The 21,054-nt window shown below is 41.4% G+C and overlaps 1 protein-coding gene across 1 annotated transcript in view; it reads right to left on the bottom strand.

Annotated features, from left to right (window-relative positions):
* Positions 1-7,882: 7,882 nt before the first annotated feature.
* Positions 7,883-21,054, bottom strand: part of NGFR (nerve growth factor receptor) — a 77,469-nt gene continuing 64,297 nt past the window's right edge. The window contains exons 4-6 of the mRNA XM_083147331.1: positions 16,233-16,446; positions 13,683-13,834; positions 7,883-8,966 (exon numbers count right to left, since the gene is read on the bottom strand). Coding sequence (XP_083003457.1) covers positions 8,668-8,966; positions 13,683-13,834; positions 16,233-16,446 — 665 coding nt within the window. The 3' untranslated portion in view covers positions 7,883-8,667. The remainder of the gene's footprint in view (positions 8,967-13,682; positions 13,835-16,232; positions 16,447-21,054) is intronic.

The raw sequence follows: 21,054 nt of genomic DNA, 5'->3' as shown, positions 1-21,054 counted from the left end.
CAACATTCACAGCAAGCAGCTAGGCAAACACACCACATACTTCTCCTCTGACTACTTCACCAAGGCGTAGTGTGTACCCGGTGACTGACTGAAAGACTAGGTATAGGCCAGTGGTAGCCAACCCTAGCCCCCGAGAGCTACCAACAGTTCACATTTTCCAGACAACCTAGCTGCTGCACAGCTGCACTCATTAATCACTGACACATTTTAAAAGATACACAGATGGAGCTAATTAGCTCACTTGTGATTATGTGAGGAGACCTACAAAACATGCACTGTTGGTAGCTCTCGAGGACTAGGTTTGGCTACCACAGGTATAGGCAAATGTATGGACACACAACTCCATTACAATCAGACAAACTAACAAACAAACAAACAAGCAGATGCTCTCATTTATAAGATGTATAGATAGAAGTGAATTTTATATGTGACAGTGTGCCACTACCTGCTGTAAGGTATGCTGTAGAGCTAAAGTGGGGAGCAACGTGATCATATTTTTATAATTTTGTAATAGGGAGCAATGTAGTTTGTTTTTCCCAATGGAGACCCGCGTATGTGTTTTTTTTTTTTTTTGTGGAGGACAAAGTATTTGTATTGTTGCCTATGGAGGCCAATGTATGTGTGGTTTTTATTTTATATTTTTTTTACTGTGGGGGCCATAGGGAGTTATTCTAATTCATTCGCACGGAGGACCAATGTTTTGCGTCTGCAAATGCGTAGATGCATTCCTGCACATGTGCAATTGCAGGGTGCATGCAGTCATGGTGAACAGAGTGTTTGCCCGGCACACACACCAAACATTGCGGGCAGGGGGGTGGAGGGATGGGGGATTCGTCCATGGGAGCGCGCCCAGCATTTTATGTACGCACACACATACACAAAAAACAACTTTTTTACATCAACTGCAAAACTTAAGTCATACAATCAAGCAAATAAGCATCCCATATAAAAAAAAAAAAACAAGGCAGTTGTAATAATTATAATGTTCACTGTAATTGTCAGTCAAATTATTTTACATGGGGTTGGTGGTGGGGAAGGGAGGGTACAGGTTTATCACAGAATAAAACATCAAATATTTACATTTTTAACAAACTCAACGCAGAAAACGGCCGAACAATAACAAAAATATTAACAAAAAAAAGAAAATCCAACGTTTTTATATATTTATATAAAAAGTGCTCTAAAAATTATTTTTTTTAAAAATAGCAAAAATGTTGCAATTAGGATTTATTACAGAAATCAATATATATATATATAGTAAAATAAAGGCACATTATTTTTTTATTTTAAATAATGGTAACTAGGCCTTCCACGTGACCTCTGACCTTGCAGATTGGGTGGGATAGGTTATGACCTCTGGCTAAGTGCTTTGGCTGATACTACTGACTTCAGGCAGATCAATCAATTGAAGTGTCCCTTTGCTTATATTTAAGATGTTTGCAAGCTTTGCTGATTAGCTTTGTTTCAGAAAGCACAGTGCACCTCCACTAGTGACCAATTATGAGTTGGAGCTGAATTATATAGAAAGCAAAATAATTTAAACTCTAGCCCTAAAGCTTTGTATTGCAGTGCAAATTATTATCAAGCAAAGCTAGTTTTCATGAATTCCTAAAATGACATCTGTGATTAATCAAATATTTCTTTACAATCTGCATGGTTGAGAGAGCCAGAGGACTGCTTTTGGGAAATGTACAGTAACGTTGTACAGATTAAGTATAAGACATTAGGGGTATTCATTATTAGGATAAGTAGGAAAGATTATACAAAGCAGTTATATGGCTTATGCTTAACATTGTTCATTTTCAGAGATTTCGTTTCTACAGTTTTCTTATTTTAACTGATATTTAACACAGTACCTTATATAAGTATAGTATCCACAGTGTTTAGGTATGTATTTCCCAGAATACCTGATGAAGAAATTTGACAATAAAAGAAAAGTGGGCCGATTTAGTCATTTGCATGATTTATCGGGATACGGTCATTGGGTCTACAGCAACTAGGTCGACAAGCATTGGGTCAACACCACTAGGTCGACAGGCAGCAAGATCGACATGGGTTTAGGTCGACATGGGTCTAGGTCGACATGGGCTTAGGTCGACAGGTCATTAGGTTGACACAGTCATTAATTCGACATGGGCAAGGCCAACAGTCAAAAGGTTGACATGGGGTTTTTCAATGTTTTTTTACCTGAATGTCGACCCTGTCGTCATGGACACAGTTTGAAGTGAAAAACCCCATGTTGACCTATTGCTGGTGTCGACCTTATGTACTGTCGACCTTCGCCCATGTCAACCTAGACCCATGTCGAGCTTGCTGCCTGTCGACCTAGTGGTATCGACCAAATGCTTGTCGACCTAGTTGCTGTAGACCAAACGATCCCAACCCTATTTATCTATCCTGCTATTTACCCACAGCAGAACAAAGTATATATACTGTATATACATAACAGATTTCTCCTAAGTAAAGCAGATTACAGCAACTCCCTTATCGACATCTTCACCAAAGTATCAAGCTCAAAAATTCAACTTTTTTGCTAATCCCAAAATAGCTAGAATATTTTGAGATATTTATTAGCCATTGTAGACAAAACCCTAAAACTTAGCATTTTTATCTGGAGTGGAATCTTCAGATCCATCTCCAGTAAAATTATTAGAATCAGGATTTCAACAGGGATACAAAAGGAGCCCTAGATTGATAAATAAAGAAAAAAACTTTACTAACTTTATTCTTGGGGATCAACATTAATCTTAATAAAGAGGAAAAGGTATAGTAACATCAAGAGGGATGCCAATAGGAAGTGTGACAAAGACAGTTGACGTTTTGTGCACTATTTTTTTAGTGATAAGAAAAAATACTAGTTATTCATTCAGGCCAGATCAACAGAGATCGTCACATACAATGCTAACCTCTGCAGGATGACCATATGAGCCTTCAAGCCCTGGCTGTCTATACTGTACTTGGCTGAAATTCTAGCTGTAGGCTGCACTGCCTTATATACATGGACTGGCAGCTTATTAGATGGAAGACATACATCATGGCACTGTCTAAATCTCCTCTTAGGCAACTCACAACTGCCTATGAGATACGTGCAGTTTGGTTTTGGTTCTGAGTTGAATAGAGTCCCAGTTCGGAATCTCTTTGGATTTCTGAATGGAACTGAGTCCCAGTAAGGTTTGTTGTCAGTTTAGAACTCGGATTTAAATATCTAGCTCAGGTTTTAGACTGCATGTAAACGTGCCATTATTTCAGTTGCTTTTATTGATTTGTATAATTTTTTAAATAATTGTCTATTGATTTCTATCGGTTTTAAAGAGTCCAAAACTGAACCAAAAACCGAATCCAAACCAAAGCACTTGAGGGTGGTTTTGGCATAACATGATGATTTAGAACCAAAACACAGGGCCCGCACACGTGTCTATCTATACTACCAATGTACTGTCAATCAACTGTCTTTACTTTCCTGTTGAGGGATCTGTTTACTTTACTGTCCTGAGTTTGTTTAATGGCATACAGTTAAGCTATTTACACTTTGAATGTGTATTGAATTTGTTTATGATATATATTGCTTTAGCTATAGTTGATTGATCAAGGATATGTATAGCATGAATTATTCTATGGTTTCTTAAACTGTCAATGTATGTTTAATAAAAAAGTGTCATACATAGAAGGTTAAGAAAAAGTATTCAAATGCATGGGAGCTGAAATATTTTTCATACATTAGAATACATTGGTAAGCCAACGAGCCCCAATAATTAATGGGGGTGAAAAATTAAGGTAGCCACAAGCTTTTTTGCCTAAGGCTATTCAATTACAGTCTGGTTTTTTTTGCCCCATTAAATTATCTGATTTTGAGTGTTAATCCATGCAATCCAGAATAAATACCCAAACTGTGGTAACAACACCACAGCTTTCAAAATTAAGATAGTTAATGAAGGTTGTTTTTAAGCCTACCCAGGCTCGAAAACAAATCCTCATTTAGTGCAGCCTGTGTGCTGACTTTGGGAACAATTGAATAGCCTGGAGAGATCAACTAGCCCTCTGCAATTTGCTGCTGCTCATTGGATTCTCCCTATAGTTTGGAATGGGATTTATATTACATATAGGAGTATTAATATCCAGGGTAAATGGGGGACGCAAGACATACTGTTCCCCATACTTTATCAATGAGCCCCCCCGCGCCAGAGTACTCTGATATAACTAGCTGTAACTCTTATGCAGCAGCAGAACCTGACAGTCAGAATGTGGGCAGGACAGTATGCAGTGCAGGCGAATACACAGAAGTATCAGGTTTCATGAGCTATCAACGGGACTTCCCAACCAGAGGGGGAGGTACGATGGTGGAAAGAGTTGTAAATGGCACAGGAATCCCAGCTTTTCCTTCTCTCCACCTGGGTGTCTGGGGACTATTAAACTATGATTTGAAATCCTAATCTACACAATTGGTTTACATTTAATATATACAATCCATACATCCCAACATGACCTATTTCAGGAGGGACAAGATTCTCTATTCCTGGAATTCCCTCTTGATTTACATTCACCTGTGGTAAAACACCTTTCTTATCAATTAAATGGTTCAATGCAGATGATGCCAATAATATATTAGGAGTGGAGTCCAGGTAGAAGGCATTTGTCCCTTCTGGAATGTGTCATGTTGGAAGATATGCATAATCTAATAAACCCCTCCAAACACCTTCTACTAAGCTTAAGTGCCCAGGGCACACCAAGGCTTAATCTAGCCTGAGGCCAGTTAAGACATTAACGGAGTGCTCATTAACTGTTAGAAACTCTACTGGAGGTGGCGGGGACCGGCGGACAGTGACAGGGAGGCGGCAGGAACCGACAGGGAACTACGTCAGAAGGGGGCATGCAAGTGTCTTGTGCGCATGCATCCCCTTCCGACAGCTGGTGGGGGCTGGCGATCTGACCACCAAACCCCTGCTAAATGAGAGCAGCTCCGTCTGTATCAAGCTTCAAAGAGTGATAAAATGGAAATTGAAAAACAGCCAGCCAATCATCTCCTAACTGCCATGTTACAGAGTGGGCTTGAAAAATGACAGGTACGAGCTGTTTGTCTGGCTGTTTATCACTCTACTTTATCACTTTTTGAAGCTTGATACATCTGGGCCCTAGTCTCTACTTTTGGTTCAAGATTCGCCAAATGTTGTCTCAGGCATGGCTGTTAGGGGAATTGTGAATTACACTTTCTAATTATTGCTTCATATGTGGGAACAAAGAATGCCTGAATATAGTGCCAATGGAATCTTTGTGTGGTTGGGCACATTGGCCATGTCATCCTGATGTTTTCCTTGACTAACAGACAACTATATGTGACACAGCTGAATGAATGGGTGTGCTCATAGCATACAATGTCACTAAGGTTCAAACTGGCCTTTAACAACAGGGAAAACCCTCCCGAGGGTCCCACCACTTCCTCTAATGTCAGGATCCAGACAGTGCACCCATTATACAGTGATACTTTATTAGAGTGCCAGATGCATGGTCCCTAATGACTGAGTAATCCTCTGTGCGGACTGGTCTTGCTCTGCGGTAACTGACCACACCCCTTAAGCATGAGCCCCTACCACTGCATTCCCCTTCATACCCAGCCCAACACTGTTGTCACTATGCAATCATATATCATTTTGTTTAGAGCTATAGTATAAGCAGTATATGGGCTGACAGGCAGCAACTACATTATGTATAGGTTTAAGGCTTTAATCCTCAGTAACAGTTACAGACACCCCAAAAAATGAAAACAGAAAACTCTGTCCTTATACTATGTTACGATACACCAGACGATAATGCTTATGATAAAACATGCATGAAAACTGGTGCAAAGAAAATGTTTGTTGTCTAGAACAAACAATCAAAAACTAACTACAATTTTTTTCAAGTGCATTTTAGAAAATCAAAACTGGGGTGAGATTTAATAGGATGAGAGATTTAGAAAGTGAGAGATTTTGTGAGAATTCTCCAGTTTTTTTAAAGCGGCAATCATTTGCACTTCAAAAGCAAACTGGTTTTGCAGTGTAAATGATTACCGCTTTAAAAAAACTGGAGATTTCTTACCAAATCTCTCACTTTCTGAATCTCTCATCCTATTAAATCTCACCCCTAATGTTTATTTGGTTGATAACACGAGTAACTGCTTTATTAATTTGCATCGGTTTGCATAAATGTCCAATAGTCCATGGTGGAACTACTATTGGTGCAGCAGGAGTAGTGCACCGGGAGCTTGAGATTTCAGGGGCCCACTGCTGCCCCTGTCACCCTCCTCCTGTCATCCACTATTTTTCCCTTTCACACTTTGCCTCTCCCTGGCTCTCCCTTTCACTAACTGCCATGTGGCATATTTTGAACTTAGTTTGGGGTGGAGGAGGGGGCCCAAATATATTTTTGCACCTGGGCCCACAATTCACAAGTTCTGCCACTGCCCATAGTATCCCCTATATATGGGTTCTGTTTCATTAACAAGTCATAATTTCTATGTTATCGGTAGAATTTTTCACTAGTATCTGGTCAGCTCTGTGTATATATCTTGCTATATCTGCCCATTTTATCCCTGAGTATGCCACAGGCTGGAAGTAAGTAAGATGGCTGCTGACAGACTTGCTGTCAGGCCCAGGCTGTAATTTGCATACATAGCAGCCCACGTGGTTATTTGCAGCAATTGCATGCCATTACATAACACACTAAGGGGCAGATTTATTAAGCTCGGTGAAGTGATAAACTGTCTGGTTTTTATCACCGGCCAATCAACTCCTACCTGAGAAGTTACAGGCTTGATTTGAAATATGACAGGTAGGAGCTGATTGGCTGGTGATAAAAACCAGACAGTTTATCACTTCACCGAGCTTAATAAATATACCCCTAAGTTAGTTTGTGTCTTAGAGTGATTTTGCTTTTTTGGTTCACATGCATCTAATGTGCACAGATATACTATTGTGTACATACGTGTTGGTGTAGTGTGTTAATAACATGTCAGAAGCTTGTAAGAGTTACAACCTGGAGCGTATAGTCAACATAAAAATCTGTATGTATGTAATCCATGGCTCCCATAGGCCACAAAACATGGAGTCATAGTTGTTTGTAATAAAATTGTGCATAAGAATCCAAGACTGTATATAAATTACCTGCCAACATACCTTTTTTTAACTGGTTAAATAAAAATTGCATTGGTACATTGCTTCTGCATATTACTTACTATAAATGTAAACTCAGACTGTAAATTGTGTTGTTGTACCAGCTCTTGTTACAGGTGACTGCTCTGAGCTTGACAGAAGTCATGGCACTGTAGTTATTTTAACACTTGGCAGTGAAACAAGTTTGCTCTGTGTAAGCTGCATCAAATATTGGTCTACTTATTAGTGAATGGATGCTTTTGTATTTTAAATGCTTTGTAATTGACATCTAAAAAACATCTATATTGGTCCACTTTAATGGTTATGTATTTAGAATTAGATACATCTCTACACTACTATTATTAAATGACAAAGTAGTGATGATTCAGTGCGCATCCTTATGCCAAGTCAGAAGTTCTTAAACCTGGTCCTTTGAGTTGACGAGTAGCTCACAGTCTTTAATCTGAATGTCTCTAGTTATGACAAAAAGTTGACATGTCTAGTGAATATATGATGTAATTTCTGTGCCTGTGACCCAAGGTTGGTATGTGTATGGTTTCTATATGGTTGCATGCTTGACATTATCTAGTGTGAAGAAAACAGTGAAGACCGTATGCTATTTCTCAATATGACACATTTAAGCTTTGCTAAATAGCATATTGAATTGTACCTACACACACAGTAACAACAGCCAATGGTTGTGAGAATGCAGCTTATCGTGTAAGAAGGAGCCACTAAGATGGGAGGCACAAAATATCTCATGTTTCAATTATGTAATAGGTTCCTAGTAATTTGATGGATTGCATTATCATGACTATTGGTTCAACCCACAAACGTGCATGAACGCATATATTCTGCTTTAATTGCCCAAAATCTGCACGTTACGTCCGAGATGATGCATTTAATGCAGAGCTTCCATTGCAGGTCCTGAGGCTATACACAATATGGGGCTTCACGTATGGGGATGAGGCATCTAATTGGATCTGCCCCTATATGTAACAATTTTTAACGTGCAGTTAAAAGGCTCTAATCTGTGGGATGAATATGCCATGTGTGACATAACCTTCCAAACATGGTGATTCTAGTGCCACAATACCCTGATTCTGCATCAACAGTCCACAAACTCCCTTAGATCGCTCAGGGTGGCAGCCACTCAGGTCCCTAGTCAAGGCCTATAAAAAAGGAAAAATCTAGTAAATTTAAAAAAAATAATGATTGAATAATGAGGGAGGTGTGTGCACCTTTCAATTCTCAAAACAATGTCTGAACATCCACAGTTCACGATTCCTTACTTTAAAGTCTTATGGTCCATCACAGTGAGAAACCTGGAGATACAGGACATGAGAGGTCCAGAGAGAAGATAACACACCACAATACTGAAATTAATGCTTCAGTGCAGATGAATTGTCCGTTAATACTGGGTCAAAGGGAGAGGTTTGGGGATTTCGGGGATGAGGGGCAAACTTTCCTTCACATCTCGAGCGAGATGTTCTGTTGAGTTATATCAACAGGAACATCTTCCTTCTGTCCCACTATATATTGATTACACTGGTGAGGTAGCAGTAGAGTCGCTGTATAAGCTCTGGGCGATGTCTTCTCTCTGGATTTTACGAAGAGCTGTATACAAAGCATCGGTAGTAGCACTGTCCTTGTTGGACCAATCAGAAAGCAATGCTCGTACCGGGCATTCCTCTCTAGTAAAAGAGTCTATGAGCTCATCTTGATAGCCGAGTTCTCCAGCCAGGCACTTCCAAGTTTGTTCCAATGACCCAGTGAGAAGTTTTTCCACCTCTTCTTGTTTATGTGGTGATAGATTGTTGAATAAGTGAAGGTCATTTTTACCTAGAGAAAGAATTAGACCATATTACACATTATGGTTTTGTGGTGTATATAACTTTACATACTGCTTAACTGAATGAGTCAGTCCAATGGTAAAGAAAGTTAACAGTGAAAAAAAGAGTCTATAGGTTATGGATAGTTTCACTACAATGTGAAACACTTGGCCTGATTCAGACCTGATTGCAGGGATGCAGCGCCGCTGATGTCAATACTTACTTAGCACTGTGATTCGCTTGGAGAGATTATGGCTGCTGATAACGTCAGCCGCCCTCCTCCCAATGGCCAGACCCGCCTGCATTTTTTGTGCAGCACTCCCAGAAAACACTGGGGGGCCGCACACAAATGCCGTCCGGCTGTCAATCTGCCAGCGTACGGCCTTCAATCACAGGCTGTCACTGGCTATGGCTGCACAAAGGGCTTGTGCATGCGCACTGCGAACTGTGCACATGCGCGGCCCACCAATAATCAACAGGGCTGCGAATTTGCAGCCCTGCGATCAGGACTGAATCAGCTCCACTATTCTGATCATGCTAAATAGATTGAGTTTCCCTGTTGCCAAAAGACTGTACCAGCTACGGATATTTGCATGTCATTGTTTGAAAACCAGGAAACAGAAAAAAACATATCACAGATGCACAAATTTAAACATTTCAAATGTCTTTTTCTATATACCTAATTGAGTCAGTCTCTAGTATGTAAATATTGTTAACATTGTATAGAAGCAATTGGCTCCAGGGTGCACACAAGAAATCACATGAGCCAAGGTAAAGCTGATAAGCATGATTGCAAAGTAAATAATGTATCTTCTATAAAGAGCTTTCGCAATTCTAATACAAGTTTGTCATATAAATATTTTTTTATTATATAAATATTTGGAATACAGTATAACAGTGAGGTGGCGTAAGGTCAAAAGCTATGGAGGCACTGCCTGATATGAAACTCATACTTACACAAACATAAAGGGCAGCATCAATTCCACTGGCGAAGGGGTTTGTACGGCGAGGATGGCTTTCTATCACTGAAAACAAGCCATCCTTGCCATCAAACCCCTTTGCCATCTCTCAATGTAAGGGACAAATCCTCACTGTGAGAGGGCGATGAGGATCCACTTATACGGAGATGTTCACGCCAAATGCAGTGAATCCGTTGCATTTTGTGGCGAGACCTGCCGTTTTAATGGCCACACTCACCGTTTACACCTCGCCTCAGGGAACAGGCGAGATGGAAACAGCGAGTGATAGGAGTTGAATACTGTTAGTGAGCTATCGGAGCTTTTTGCATTGAATACCCCTCATATGATTTGGTGGTGAGTTTTGACTACAAAAAACTATTAGAATAATACAAAGTTTATATAATGAGGAATATGCTCTAAATATCAGTTTTACTGGAGTATGACAGGTGAGGCTCTGTCTACCTTGGCTGGACATCACAGATGTATAAATATCAGAGATGAACAAGCCTATGTTACTTGATTGGAGCACTCTCATAATGAAAACCTACCCACAACTGCATAGAAGCTGCAAAAGACACCTACTTGAAATGTAAATCTTTCTGTCCTGCATGCAATTTGGAATGGTATTTGATTGTTCCAAGGCTGTTGCTATTTTGATGAGCAACCAAATTAAAATAACTGGATTTTAATGCAGTGGTTTACCACAAATTCCTCTATTTTGCTACAATGCTAAAACCAATATGTCAGCAGCTCCTCCTAAAAGATCCAGGGCCAGAAGAAGATCTAAAAGCCAAGCGCAAGCATGCCACAGAGGAAAAAGCTTTAATAGTGTAGCATGTATTAGTAGAAATGAGTAGTTCGGTTTTGCTGAAAACCGAACACATCCAAATTTTTATTTCTGATAGATAGAACTACATACCTCCCAACTGTCACTATTTTCAGGGGATAGTCCTGTGTCTAAACCGGGGAAGGGGGGGGGCGGCAGTTGGGAGTCCCCCTGCACATCGCTGCTCTGGGGTGATTAGATGCTGTGCGCATGCGCACAACATCTCTTCAGGGTGGCAGAGGGGCTGGGGGCATGGCCAGGAGCTCACAGTAGCGAAAATGGGGTGTCTTACATCTGCAGGCTTCCTGTACGGGAAGCGGGCAGGCAGCTGACATTCACTGTCATCTGCTGCACACCCTCCGCCCGCCGCACCAGTGTCATGGATGCAATTACATGGGGACGCCCCCAGCATTTTCATGGGAACGCCCATGAAATGCTGGGCATTCCCATGGGTGTAACCCCTCACCGCCACCCTACACCCCTGCCTACACTGCTAGGTGTGAACAGGACGGCGAACAAGCACTTCACCAGGCCCACTCGCACCAAGCATCTGCGCATGCGCATGTGGAGACGCTAAACAACACTCCCCCGTGCGATCGCACAGGGGAGCGATGAAATCAGAATAACCCCCGTTGAGAGTATATATAAAGTAATGTATTTACCGCTAGTATATGCATACACTGTTATGTAGATTGAAAAGATAATGCAAATTTGAGTGGTGTGCTAATTTAATAAATAGTTAAGCAAAGTATAAAACGTGGCCTTATTTAACAACCCAAATCCCAAGAATCCTATAATACTGTACTGTTCAGCGTACAAAACAATATGTTATATGCTTTGTATCTCAAGGCTATGAAATGTGATAAAATGTTGGCATAAAATCAGTATTTGAAATTTCTTGGACACCTACAAGGCAAAGTATATTATAAATCCAGACAAGTTTAAAAAGTGTTACAGCACATACTACAAGCCTCCACTTGCTGTGTTACTTAGGGTGGCTCACAGCAAATAAAGTGATATATTGCTGCCATATAGCTGAATTCAGCAGAAAAGGTTCTCATGGCTCATGCAAAAGGTCATGCTGATGCCATAATAGTCACATTGAATGTATTATATGTAAATACATTAAAAAGATATAAAAACTGCTTAGACCTAACGTATGCAGTTTTTACTGATGTAGTGGGGCTCTTGGTGGCAGGCAATACATAATGTTGCTAAATTGGGAGAGGTTAAAAGGTAAACTCAACCCATCAGATTCTTAGTGGTGCCGTCATTATTATGATCCTTTATTTATTTGGTGCCACAAATTCTACAGTTCCGATCACTGGGGAAAAAAGATATTACAGGTTGAGTATCCCGTATCCGAGTATCCGTTATCCAAATTATTCCGAAAACCACACATTCCAGAAAGTGAAAAAAAAAATATTTTTTTTGCTAAAAACTCACTGGGGACATTTGTAACAGCAGTACTGGTGACATGATATGTAACTGGCACTATATATGTGCAAGAAAATGATTGCTTGGCATTCAAATTCAATATCTGAGATAGTACACAAATTTTGTTTCATGTTTTGAACCCTTGTTTTTTGAACAAGTAAAATATATTTGTGTGTATTTTATGTGGTAATAAAATATATTTGTGTGTATTTTATGTGTTTATACAGCATACATGCAAGATACTTCAAAATACATAATTGAAATATTAAAATATTCCGAAATACGGAATAATCCGTTATCCAAAATTCTCCTGGTCCCGAGCATTTTGGATACGGGATACTCAACCTGTAGTACAAAGACAGAGGGTTGATATGGAAAATTCAAACCAAACCAATGCTAAATAAAGAACATTCAAGAACATTCATATTAATAAGACATACTGAAGGTAAGTTGTACAGCAAACAAGTGTCATACAGACACAGGCAAGAGGCATATGTGTGCCAGTTGGAAGCGGACAGGAGGACAGGAGAAAAGGCACCGAGGGCCAGATTCTTTAAGCTTCAAAAGTGATAAAATGCAGAGTGATGAACAGACAGCCAATCAGCTCCTGTCTGACATTTTTCAAACACAGCCTGTGACATGGCAGGTAGGAGCTGATTGACTGGCTGTTTATCACTCTCCATTTTATCACTTTTGAAGTTTAGGGAATCTGGCCCCCTGTGAGAAATCAGATCTGTAGATATTAGTTTTGCCATGCTGAGGCCTGTAGTTTCCCAACACCATGACTGTGATGCTGCTCAAAATGAACGTGCTATAGTGTTACTTTTCAACCCATATTAGCAACTGTTTATTTTGGAATCCAATTAGCAGTGGTAATTTACTGCTGTTAATAGGTTCACCAGTGGCTATCCAATTAGCCCTGATGCGCTGCACCTACCAGGGGAGCATACTCTGTATCCCATGTATTATCACAAAATATCTGGTTCTTTTTCAAGCCAATAAAAAGGGCCTGCAAATTGATACCATCAGAATCTTTTTATCTGCTGGAAAAGGTTCGGCAGTAGTTAGATACCAGCCACAGACTGTGGGCTGTAGCCAAGTCCCTAACCTAAAAAGTTATACATGTTTGATTATGTCTGTGGGTAACCTGGCTCATCGCTGGACTGCAGTTCCCGAACTATTGTATAAGAAAAGTTCTATTGAAAATGGGATGTGGCCCATCCCATAGCAACCAGATTCTATATATTTTCTTCTAGATGGTGCTAAAAAAAATAGAATCTGATTGGTTACTATGGTCAACATCCCATCTTCAACGGAACTCCCATTTAGTAAATTTGCCCCTATATCTTTCTTACCACCATGAAGTGAAACTGAATATGTAATATAATTGGACAATGTAGAAAATGTGGTGGGGTATGTGCTAGCCCATGCTTTCATTGTCTGTGGTAAAAGAAAACCAATATATATTAACTTTAACCTTTAGACTTCTAAAAGATTTCCATACCTTGCATGTGTCCTGTTGTCTGTTCGGCTGTACTGTCGCTATTGACAGAAATGCCACTGTCGCTGTGTAGCTTCTCCCCCTCAGGAGATGGGGTCTGGTTTACAGGATGACTGTTGTTACCTCCTTGTTTGTTCTTTTTACAGCTGTTCCACCTACGAAGACATAAGGCATGTGTAAACAGTGACATATTGTCTATAACTTAAGGCCCACATACACTAGTGCGATTTTCCCAAATTCCCTCAATTCCGACGGATAAGGCTGAGAAATCGGCTTTAAGTCGATGCATGTTCCCGGTAGCTTCGGGTCAGAGTCGGAGGATGGATGTGCTGCACATAAGATAAATCACATGTGCAGCCATCACAGGCACATTGTGGGTGCTTTTAAGCATATGTAATTTCCGTTGGACTCCCCTGCAGCTCCATGGGAGCCCTTTTACATATGATAAATCACATGCAATTTATTGCATGTAAAAAATGGAGATCGAGTTCCAAATACGGTGTGAGCCCTCCAGGTGAGCTGCTGGTGGAGTTCAAAGAAAAACTGGTCTGACTTGTGCCTCTGACAAACCGGACCAGTGTATGGGGCCTATATATTCTATAAATTCTCCATCTGATAATTCACATCAGAAATATCAGATAATTTCACATCAGAAATAAAAATTATATTGTTTAGCCAATTTTTTTAAAAATTGTGTGCAGTGTTAATTATTACATTTATTGTGCCTACCTTTAATCTACTAGCATACATGCCTAGTCTTTTGGAATATTAGGATAATCCCCAATTAGAGGGCATTCTCCCCACTCACAAAGAGTAGACTTTATTCTTGATCAACCCACTGCCCAAGTGAAATGGGTGGTCGGGTGGCCCAATGTTGCAAATTGCTAGCTTGCATTTCTCACCATCTTTTTTTTTTTTTTTAAAGTACCATTAAAAAAGTAGTAATTAATTAAAGGTTACATTCCAATGAATATTGCTGCAGCCTACAAAATGGCTGTGTTGTTGAACAGACTAGAACACAAAAAAATGTCCTTTAACCCTTGCAGTTCCAACGTCTAGTCAGACTCAACAGCCCTAGCACTAGTAGCAGATCCAATGGTGAGCCACTTTAAAATTAGAACATTAACATTGTTTAACATTTAATGTAGACCATTTTTTTATAGAAAAAAAAATTACAATTAATTTAAACATCTAAACCAGACTGTTTGAATTGGAAAACATAATTGTACTGCACAGGGTTCAGAATATAGGCTTTTGAGTCACATATCAGTGAATCCACTTATACTGTAGGATCCCATTTCCTGTACATATTTTAAAATCTTACTTAAAACTGTACACTTATTTGGTTAAGAATGAGACTAGCTATGGGAATTTCAAAGCTGTACTACCCAGTAACAATTTGCAAATAAGACACAAAAACATTATGACAACATTATATAAGCCCCCACATTCTTATACGCTTATATTAGTACTCTCTTATATTGGAAAACATATAAACAGACGCGGATCAGTAGGATTAATTGTCCATTGCACATTTACACCCATTATCAACTGGGACACCCTATCTGATGTGCTGCACGCTTCATAGGCCAATGAAGATGGCAATTAGGTGACTGTGTTAGATAATGGTACATCTCTGGATCATGCAGAGTGTACAATTGCACAATATATTTTACCATCAGTCCTCAGGTTAGCTGGCCAGAAAAACCCATCTTTCTCCTGTGAAACCAGCCTTAGACTGACATGTCTGTGACCTGCCACAGTATTAATCAGGCTGCTGCTATATGAAAACAAAAGCTACACAGTGCCAACATTCCCACCAATTATATATATCAGCTTTGTCTGGGCTGCCCCCAGTCATACACTGCAGTGGGGATAAATGATATCAATGGTGACCATGCAGATTTCTTTAGTACAAATGGCACAGGGGAATCTTGGCAATGCTGATAAATTCTATTTATCTTAAATGATCAGCACCGCACCTGCTAAATATCTGTTGGCAAAGAAAATATGATTTTGTAAATGGCAGACTAGGTATTGTAAATAGATCAGCACTTATGCTTACGTCATATATCAATTATCCCAGTGTCACTCTATTTGTGACTGATTACATTACCTTTGTTGGAGAGAGTGACAGCCACTGACAGTAATGTAACACTTATGACTGAGACCAGCAAGTATGCGGCTCACTCATCCAACAGCCGGAGTAATGATTCACAGTTCCCTCCATTATCACCATGCTCCATCACAAACTAGGCCTTCCTGCTGTTGGTATATAACATAAGTGACTGTGACTTTTATATTGGCCAATATCATTGATGGGTGTCATGGAAGCAATATACTGCAAGTCACTATGTTAAGCCTGTTCTATAGCTACAGGTGACACATTAATGAAGTATCATAACAAAGCAGTCTACAAAATCCAATGAATACCTAATTATAATGACCATGCCGATACTATATTTGATCCAACATCCTTATCATGTCCTCATAGCAGATGTACCCTATCTGAACCTGATAGACACTTCTAGATGGACTTCTTGGAGAGCTCACCGTTTGAAGACTATAAACGCTACCAGTCCGACAATGACCGCTGCCAAAATAGAGCAATAGACAGGGATGAGGTTCTCAGCTGCCCCTCGTGGATGTATAGCTTCAGAACCCCCCGAAGGAGTGATGTTCAGCTCTGGATCAGTCGCTGTGCTGTCCTGAATAGTGGTGTCTGCACCCAGCAAGAATGGAGTTACTGATACACCAGAATTTGGGTCTAAGAAAAGAAAAGGAAGAAAGAAACAATGTTTTATTGATGCTTCGCTTACAATTTCTCTGCATGTATCCTTTTTATATTTTGCCTTGAGCAAAACAAGGGGTTGGCTGCCAACCCTTGAAAATATTTTTAGCGACAAAATCTGTTTGTACCCTCTTTTCATGCTCTGCCTTAAGCAAGACAATTTTTGGCTGCAAACTTGTCAAACATTATAGTCACAATTTTCATGATATTCACATAGAGCTACATATAATACATATATGGGTCTATTTCTAAAAGGGTAAAATCGCCCTTAGGGCACATTAAAGTATCAGTATTATTTTCATGGTATCCCTAGGACGGACAATTGCTTCGGATTGAGAATTTCTGCAATTAATATTATTCATGAATTGCTCATTAAAGAAGCAGTTTCCTGCAATCAAAAAGTTGCCATCCAGAAAGAAATACTAACTGCCCCTTGCAAAATTGCGGATGAATCGCAAATAGCATCTGAGTAAAGGCAAGACTATATAGTGCAGATCTGCACTATATAGTCTTAATTGTCCCTCTGCAGCATGCCGTGAGACCATCTGATCGTATCGGGACTCGCATAGCACGGCATATCTGCCGTGTGTACACACCATAAGTCTAGGGCTTTCCCTAATCTGCTAAAGAACCAGGCTAGAAGTGGTCATCGCTGATGTCAGAGACCCACCCAAGAAACACCTAGGCACACCTGCATTTTCATAAACACACCCAGAAAATGCCATGTATCTGTCCTTAAAAGCTGGTCTTCCTGTCAGTCAAACTGCAACTTTTATGCAACTGCTCAGTGCGTATGCACTGAGCTGCTTTCTCCCCAGCGATGAATGTGATCATCGCTGTCCATACACGCTGGGCATAGTCAACCAGTGTGTATGGACCTTTAGAGTCACTTATGTGGTGGTGGAGACAGTTGTGATTCTGTTTGTCCACATAGTTTATGATTGGTAGCCACCAGCTCTGGTTTTGTAATGTTGACTGGAGAATATTGGCTGGAGAATATGGATCAGTAAGTTGTGGTAAATGGAACATTTTGAAATTGGTGTAAGTTTTAAGTGGTTTACCACAAGCTTCAGTGGTGGGGCCTCTCCTTTTTAATATTTTTTATTAATGACCTAGGAGATGATCTAAGGAGCAAAGTGTATATTTGTGCAGATGATACTAGAGGTAATAAAATCAGATCGGAGTGTAGCCTTTCTACAAGGAAACTAAAATAAAATGAAGGATGAGTTTTAATATTGCTAAATGTAAAGTTCTGCATTTTGGGTGATGGTTGGTCATAGATAGTCAGAGTTGCTAAGTGGAGGAGGCTGGTGGTGTTACAGTTGGGGCCATGGATTAAGAGACACCTTGACCACAAGAATAGAAAAGGGAAACCCAAAGCCAAACTTCGCTCAACTGCATTTAAAAACTAATGACAGGAAGACTATAGAGCATTGGTTCCCAAATTGTACTGGGGTGCCTCAAGACACTTGCAAGGGTGCCTTGGATTGGTTGTCCAGGACAAAGTCAATGTAATAGGCAAATTCATAGATGGTGGCTGCCAATCTTGAAACTCCCCACATAACTGAATATAAAGATGACATAAAAACACAATTTAATCAATGTATTCAATTTAGTTGATGTGAGGCGGTATTGAGACAAATACTGTTCCAGAAGCTGCCAATAGACTTGAGTACAGTTACACTTATATGCAGCCAGTTGTGTACTTAACATATTTGTATCTGGGGTGGTTCTGTCATTTACTTTCCCCCTTCAGCAGAACTCTCAACAGTGGGAGTATTAAAGGGAGTGTGATCTTGTGGGAAAGAAGCGTGGTTCCTCACACCCATGTCACTTTCATTCTGAGGGTGTATCCTGCATGGTTTATATATCATGCACATGGGCACAACATCTATTCAGTATTCACACTATGCTCTGCTTTGCAAAGCAGCAGTAATTGACAGATGCTCTCCAAACCTCCACATCCCCCTGCCACCACAAAACAATGGTGGGACAATCCCCCCCCCCCCCCTGTGCCGCGAGAACTCGCTTACCATGGCTGGCTCCTCCTGAGTTCTTTTGGATTTGTGTTGCGCATGCATAGTGCATACAGTACCGAGCAGAACCATTGTCCCCTCATCAGTGTCACAGGTATGAAGTGTCATACTATGCTGATGTGGGAACTCGGAAAGTAATCTGCACTGTATGCACTGTGTATGCACAACACAGAGCCATCACAGCACCTCCATCAGGAACCTGTTTACTTCAGGAACCAACTGCATTTGGGGCCCCCCTGCTACCCCCTCTTGATCCTGGTACTCAGTTAGCCCCTGTCCCTTTAATATGTCACTTTGTATCACTCTTTTCACTCAAATACATACCAGGACTGGGCTATAGTTAATATCCTATCTACAATCTCCCAAAATACACTAGAAACGAGTAGCCAGGGGCGGGCTGGGCCGGGGGGCAGAGTGCCATATGCCCCCCGGGCCGCTTACCCACCCACTGGCTGCGGGCCGTGCTGCGGCTGGATCAGCTTCTCCAGCCCTCCTGCACTGGCCGCGGCTTACAGAACACGGCCGCGGCTACAGGAAAATGGCCGCCGGCCCCCTGCACTGAGGACATGTTCTCAGTGCAGGAGGCCGGCGGCCATTTTCCTGTAGCCGCGGCTGTGTTCTGGAAGCCGCGGCCAGCGCAGGAGGGCTGGAGAAGCTGATCCAGCCGCAGCACGGCCCGCAGCTAGCGAGTGGGTAAGCGCTCCCCCCCCCCCTCCCTCACCCCAGCATATGTGTTTCTGTCACTGTGGGGGCATATCTGGCACTGTGTGGGGGCATATCTGGCACTGTGTGGGGGCATATATGGCACTGTGTGGAGGCATATCTGGCACTGTGTGGGGGCATATGTGTATCTGGCACTGTGGGGGGCATATTTGGCACTGTGGGGGCATATATGTATTTGGCACTGTGGGGGCATATGTGTATCTGGCACAGTGGGGCATATGTGTATTTGGCACTGTGGGGGCATATGTGTATCTGGCACTGTGGGGGCATATGTGTATTTGGCACTGTGGTGGCATATGTGTATCTGGCACTGTGGGGCATATGTGTATTTGGCACTGTGGGGGCATATCTGGCACTGTGGGGGCATATGTGTATCTGGCACTGTGGGGGCATATGTGTATCTGGCACTGTGGGGACATATGTGTATCTGGCACTGTGGGGGCATATGTGTCTGGCACTGTGGGGGCATATGTGTATTTGGCACTGTGGGGGCATATGTGTCTCTGGCACTGTGGGGGCATATGTGTCTCTGGCACTGTGGGGGCATATCTGGCACTGTGGGGGCATATGTGTCTTTGGCACTGTGGGGGCATATGTGTCTCTGGCACTGTGGGGGCATATGTGTCTCTGGCACTGTGGGGGCATATGTGTCTCTGGCACTCTGGGGGCATATCTGGCACTGTGGAGGAATATGCGTATTTGGCACTGTGGCAGAATATCTGGCACTGTGGTGGCATTTGTGTCTGGCACTGTGGGGGCATATGTGTATTTGGTACTGTGGCGGAATATCTTGCACTGTGGGGGCATATCTGGCACTGTGGACATCACATTGTGCGGTGTAATGGGCATCATGGTATGGGGCGTAATGGACATTACGGTGTGGGGAGCATTGGGTAATTGCCATCACAGTATGGGGTGTAATGGGCATCAAGGTGTGCAGCATAATGTGTAATTAGCATCACAGTGTGCGGTGTATTGAGTAATTAGCATCGCAGTGTTGGGCGTAATGTGTAACTGGCATCATAGTGTTCAGCATAATGTGTAATTGGCATTACGGCATGTGGCTTTATCTGTAATGGGTATTACAAGGTTCGCTAAAATGTGCAATCTGCAGGTACACAATACAATCATGGTACAGGCAACGCCCCTTATGATAGGCCACGCCCCTAATTTTTCGGCCGGTGACTTGGCTGATTATGGGCCAGTGCTCTGGACTTGCCCCCTAGGCTAAAAGTTGCCAGCCAGCCCCTGCGAGTAGCACATAATTACCATACAGACATCTTTATACATCTATAAATAGAGACTCCAAATGCGCCATCGGTCTACTTTAACAGACAAAAGCCATCCTTAGATCCAGGATACCCAACAGAGGAAATTCATCCTGCTTTATTACATTGAACTCTATCTGGAGAGTGGAGACCATTAAGCACTTAAAATAGCCATCTGCTTGCATCTGAGACTAAACAAGCTAAATGGACCAACACATAGTTGGCCAAAAACTTTGGGGGTTATTCTGATTCACTCAGAAAGACACAAACACTCTCTAATGGACAAAACCATATGCACTGCATGTGGGGCTGATGTAATATGTGCAGAGAGAGTTAGATTTGGGTGTTTTATTGTTTCTGTGCAGGGTAAATACTGGCTGCTTTTCTTTTACACTGCAATATAGATATCAGTTTGAAGTACAAATCCCAACCAAATCTAACTCTCTCTCTGCACACGTTAAATCTGCCCCACCTGCAGTGCACATGGTTTTGTCCATTAGAGAGTGATTGTGCCTTTCCAAGTGAATCAAAATAACCCAATTTATCTCAGGGAACTG

Source organism: Crinia signifera, chromosome 6, assembly GCF_055691185.1.
Source record: "Crinia signifera chromosome 6, ASM5569118v1, whole genome shotgun sequence".
NCBI lineage: Eukaryota > Metazoa > Chordata > Amphibia > Anura > Myobatrachidae > Crinia > Crinia signifera.
The sequence above is the reverse complement of the archived record's forward strand: the minus strand, read 5'-3'. Positions and strand labels throughout refer to the sequence as shown.